Raw genomic sequence first — 6000 nt, 5'->3', positions numbered from 1 at the left:
TTCTGGCCAAGAAAGTGGACCACTAATCCAAGAACCACGAATTCCAATTACGCTAGAAGTATACTTTCCCAAAATGTTCTTCGTAAGAGGACCAACGGAGACTGTTCATATGACAACTTGCTATCAAGTAGATGACGAAGATGCCTCGAAAGGAAGATCTGAAACTCATGAAGAGCAAAAGGTCCTAACACAGGTAGAAGATTCACCATCGCACTTCAATATTGAGGAAGTGGTGGAACTTCCTGAAGCAATACACATATCATTGGTAAAGACGTTGATGGAAGTCAATATTCATCCAAATCAAATAAGAGAGGCCAAAAAATTAGAGCCTGAGTCTTAAGACCGTGTTATCTGTTGTGCGACATGTGCTTCCATCACATTCACCGATGAAGATCTTTTGTTAGGGTCCAAACCACACAACCGTCCGCTTTTCGTGTTCGGGTATGTACGAGAACAGAAACTTAGTCGCATGCTCGTGGATGAAGGTTCAGCAGTAAACATAAAGCCTAAATCCACAATGATAAAGTTAGGCATCACCGTGGATGAATTGTCTCGAAGTCGTCTCATGATTCAAGGCTTCAATCAAGGAGGGCAAAGAGCCATGGGCATTATCAGAAATGAGCTCGTGATAGGTGACTTAAAGTCAAACACCTTATTTCACGTGATTGATGCTAAAACTTCCTACAATCTTCTCTTAGGAAGGTCGTGGGTACATGAAAATGGGATAGTACCTTCAACTTTACATCAATGTTTCAAATTTTACAGAGGTGGAGTGAAGAAAATCCTAGGTGATGTCAAGCCATTTACCGAAGCCGAATCCTATTTTGCCGACGCCAAGTTCTACATCGATGAAGACGTGGCATCTGAAGTTATTCCTGTTGAGGTTCACTTAACTGGCCAGGCCATACCAAGAAAAGATGAGCAGTCAAACCTGGAACACGTCCAATCAAACAAATTCAACGTCACTTCCGTCTGGAGCTCCTAAGTCAAATCGAAGCCGAAGTTGACAAGTTGATCGCCACCGGATTTATTAAGGAGGTGAAATACCCGATGTGGATAGCGAACATTGTTCCGATGAAGAAGAAAATCACTGGACAAATTCGTATTTGTGTTGACTTCCGAGACTTAAACGAGGCTTGCCCAAAGGATGACTTTTCATTGCCCATAATTGAGCTCATGGTCGATGCAACCACAGGTCATGAAGCATTATCTTTCATGGATGGTTCATCTGGATACAATCAAATAAGAATGTCGCCAGAGGACGAAAAACTCACAGCCTTCCGCATTCCAAAAGGAATTTACTGTTACAAAGTGATGCCATTTGGCCTCAAAAATGCAGTGCAACCTATCAACATGCAATGCAAAGATCTTTGGTGACATGCTTCACAAGAATGTCGAGTGCTACGTTGATGACTTGGTGATCAAGTCAAAAAGAAGATAAGATCACTTGAAAGATTTGAGAACGGTGTTTAACATATTGCGGAAGTACCAACTCAAGATGAACCCTTTGAAGTGTGCTTTCAGCGTCATGTCAGGTAAATTCCTTGGTTTTATCGTTAAACATCGAGGCATCGAAGTAGATCAGACTAAGATTAAAGCCATCCGAGATATGCCAGAGCCAAGAAATTTACGTGAGTTGAAAAGTTTACAAGGACGCCTCGCGTTTATTCAGCGCTTCATCTCAAACTTAGCAGGGAGGTGTCAGCCATTCAGTCGCATTATGAAAAAGGATGTTCCATTTGTTTGGGATGAAGCTTGTCACAATGCCTTTGAAAGCATAAAGAAGTACCTATCGAGTTCACCACTGTTAGGAGCTCCTATTCCTGGCAAACAACTCAAATTGTATATTGCGGCTCAAGAAAGGTCAATTGGAGCCCTTTTAGCCCAAAAGAATGAGTCACACAAAGAGCAAGCACTCTACTATCTAAGCCGAACGCTTACTGGTCCCGAACTAAACTACACGCCTATAGAAAAGACGTGTCGTGCACTTGTTTTTGCTATCCAAAAGTTAAGGCACTACATGCAAGCATTCAAGGTCCATCTAATTGCACGAGCTGACCCGGTGAGGTACGTTATGTCAAAACCAGTTTTGACGGGGCGTTTGGCCAAGTGGGCGTTACTTCTCAATCAGTATGAAATCATCTACACTACAGCAAAGGCGGTTAAAGGGCAAGCTGTTGCAGACTTCCTAGCCAATCATCCAATTCCAGCAGACTGGGAAATTTCAGATGACTTACCCGACCAACAAGTCTTCTTCGCTGACGTTTCTCCTGCTTGGATGATGTTCTTTGATGGATCGGCTCGTAAAGACGGGGCGAGGGCTGGCGTAGTCTTCGTATCACCCGAGAGACACGTATTGCCCTATTCATTCTCCTTAAGTGAACTTTGCTCGAACAACGTTGCAGAATACCAAGCTTTGATCATGGGCTTACAAATGGCCATCGAGATGAAGATATCGAGCCTAGAAGTATATGGTGACTCCATGTTAGTGATCAACCAAATGTTGACTCACTACGAAGTTAGAAAGGATGATCTAATTCCATACCACCAATTAGCCACGCAATTACTAGAAAGGTTTGATTTTGTGACGCTGGAGCATGTGCCAAGAAAAGATAACCAAATGGCAGATGTCTTAGCCAACCTTGCCGCTACATTGGCATTGACAAAAGATGAAGCAATAAATCTTCCAGTTTGCCAACGTTGGGTAGTTCCATTAACGCTTGGGACATCGCAAGAAGGAGTCAACGTTATCTCGGTACTGTCCATTGACGTTGACGACTGGAGACAACCTTTAATTGATTATCTTGAGCATAGAAAACTGCCAGATGATTCAAGACATCGATCAGAGGTACGACGTCGGGCACCTCGATTCATTTATTACAAAGAAATTCTCTACCGTCGTTCATTTGAAGGCGTATTTCTAAGATGCTTGGACGAAGAAGATGCATTCAAAGCAATGGAGGAGGCTCACTCAGGAATTTGTGGAGCACATCAATCAGGGCCAAAGCTACATTTCCAAATAAAAAGGATGGGCTATTATTGGCCGATTATGGTCAAGGATTGCATGGATTATGTGAAGAAATGCCAAGTATGTCAATTCCATGCCAACTTTATCCACCAACTGCCGGAGCCGCTACATCCTACAATTACTTCATGGCCATTTGATGCGTGGGGTCTTGATGTGGTGGGACCAATAGCACCTAAATCTTTCGACGGTCATTCTTACATCCTTGCAGCCACAGACTACTTCTCAAAATGGGCGGAAGTTGTGCCTCTAAAGGAAGTGAAGAAAGAAAATGTAGTGAGCTTCATCAAGGTAAACATCATTAATCGGTATGGTGTGCCACGCTACATCATCACAGATAATGGAAAGCCATTCTCGAATCGGTTGATGAATAAATTGTGTGGAGACTTTGGTTTCAAACAAAGCAACTCTTCAATGTACAATGCCCCAGCCAACGATCTTGTGGAAGCGTTCAACAAAACTCTTCGCAGCCTGTTAAAGAAAGTTGTTGGAAGAACCAAGAAAGATTGGCATGAAATGATAAATGAAGCATTGTGGGCTTATCGGACGACATACCGGACGCCTACTCAGGCTACACCATACTCACTCGTGTATGGCGTGGAAGCAGTCTTGCCTCTAGAAAGTCAACTTCAATCATTGAGGATGGCCATACAAGAGGGATTGACTGATGAAGAGAATGCGAAGTTACGTCCCCAAGAGTTAGAAGCACTAGATGAAAAGAGACTCGAAGCGCAAAAACGCTTAGAGTGTTATCAAGCTCGGCTTTCAAATGCTTTTAACAAGAAAGTACACCCCAGATCTTTTCAGGTGGGAGATCTCGTCCTCGCATTACGTAGACCTATCATCACAACACACAAAACCGAAAGCAAGTTTACTTCGAAATGGGATGGGCCCTACGTAGTACAAGAAGTATACACAAGTGGCGTTTACAAGATTGTAGCGGAGGATGGTTTAAGAATTCGCCCTATCAACGAAAAATTCTTGAAACGATACTATGCATGAAGTGACTGCCAGCTCCTGGCCCGCATGAGCCTAAATTGCGTACGGCACCCGCCAAAAAAAAAAAGAAAAGAAGTGGCTCGTTGGATTGAAAACCCGAAAGGGCGGTTTAAGCAAAAAATTGGAGCACAAGAAAGTCCATTGAACTGAAAACCCAAAAGGGCGGTTCAAGCAAAAGTTAGGACACAAAAAAAAAATTCCCTTGAACTACATGATGACTTGATCCCTTTTCATCGAGGGTATGTAGGCAGCTTGGACAAATAATTCCAAGTTCAGTCACATCAAAATAAAAACAAAGGGTTTCTTCCATCAATCCGAACCATTCAAAAAAATGATGAAATAAGAAAATGCTTTTATTTCATCATGAAAGTTAATTAGTAAGCATCAACACTTTGACAAGTTCAAAGAGAAATATAATAAAGCAAAGAGAGTTTACAACAACAGAATTTGCTATTCCCAAGACAAATCCTTGAAGCCGTTACGCGGTCTCTTAAAGGAAACTCGTAATGTATCTAAAGTATCGGCATCTGCAGCTGATAGTACAGGAGCTCCTTCAACCGCAGTCTTATCCTCTCTCAAGCGGGTGACTTCACCATGATGATAAGAAAGTTGTGCATCACTCTCTAAAAGTGATCCGTTTAGTTGAAGCAATCTTAACTCCAATTGTTCTTGTTCCCTCTTCAACTCCTCCATACGCGTATTGGCAGATTGAATAGACAGAAGTATAGAAGACTGATGAACTTCTTCAGCTTGTTGCAGAGCCAAGGCAATAGAAAGTGAAGAGTCAACTGCGGCTAAACGATCGCTCTGAGCCTTGGGAGATAGCTTTTGGGAGTAAGTAGAGTGTGCAGAATGATAGTCAACTGCAGTCACCATAAGTGCATCGATCATAGCTTGTAAAGATGAGACTTTCGCCCCTACATTGTCAAGAGTAGTCATCAACTTGCTAAGCTCATCTTTGAATGAGGGAAGCCTTTCCAATGAAGCCTTCAAGATTATGCTTTTTACTTGGTTTCCTAAAACGGAGATTACTTTGTGAAGGGTTTTGTCTGCAACACCTAATTTGGGCTCCCCACATGACATTTCAGAAGTGGATGCATAATTAGCCGGCTTTAATAAATGTTGTTGTGCAAGCAAACCTACATTGACCTACGAGTAATGGTTAAGCAAGTAGAATCAAAAATTTCTAAATACGGAGCGTGATAAAGATTGGCATTGTACCTCTTAGGCTAACACCTGAATCACTTATCGGGCACAAAGCATCATCTTCCTCTTCGACAGGCAAATGATTAAATGGTACAAGCTCAGACACAGTAGGGACATGATGCACTACTTCTCCCTAAAATATATAATTAATTAATTAATTAATATATATATGTATAGAAAAGAGGAAGCTCAAGGCGAAATAAAATACATACCTCATTCATTAGAACCGATTGTGAAACAGCGGGCACATCACAAAAAAATATGTCATCAAGTGGGTATGCCGCGTCCAAATCACAATAGAGAGGTCCGACGCTTGTCTTCTTATGCCTAAAGTTGACTTCACTGTCTTCATTGCTACTTATATGCCCTCGCTTCAAATTGCGAATTCGTCGACCGAGGGGAATGAAATCTTCTTGAGAATCTGCTACGCTTTCTGTTTCTCCTTTATCATTAGGGACTCGAGTTGGAGGAACATCAACTGGAGGTGGGTGTTGAACTCGAGGTGCGCGAGTAGTAGAACTACCTTCAACTTCTGGGTGAACTCGGAGCGCTCTACCACGAGTGAGTTTATCATGAACTAAAACTTCATTGCCATGAGACTTAAGAGATTTCGGCTGAGAAAGTGACGACGATTTGCCTACAGTTGAGATTGTCTTTGATTTCGTCGATTCAAAGTGATGCACCTTCGACCACCAAATAACATAATCGGATGTAATCTCAAACTCTCGAATATTGTCCTTAGTAGGTAGGGTTATTGTAGATGCACTGCC

General features: G+C 42.2%; 1 protein-coding gene across 1 annotated transcript; it reads left to right on the top strand.

Annotated features, from left to right (window-relative positions):
• On the top strand, positions 1499-4027 carry LOC109950222. Its single transcript, XM_020568307.1, has one exon. The coding sequence runs from the start codon at positions 1499-1501 to the stop codon at positions 4025-4027; it is 2529 nt and encodes an 842-aa protein (XP_020423896.1).

This window comes from Prunus persica, chromosome G7, assembly GCF_000346465.2.
Source record: "Prunus persica cultivar Lovell chromosome G7, Prunus_persica_NCBIv2, whole genome shotgun sequence".
NCBI lineage: Eukaryota > Viridiplantae > Streptophyta > Magnoliopsida > Rosales > Rosaceae > Prunus > Prunus persica.
Note: the sequence above shows the minus strand (reverse complement) of the source record. Positions and strands in the feature narration are given on the sequence as shown.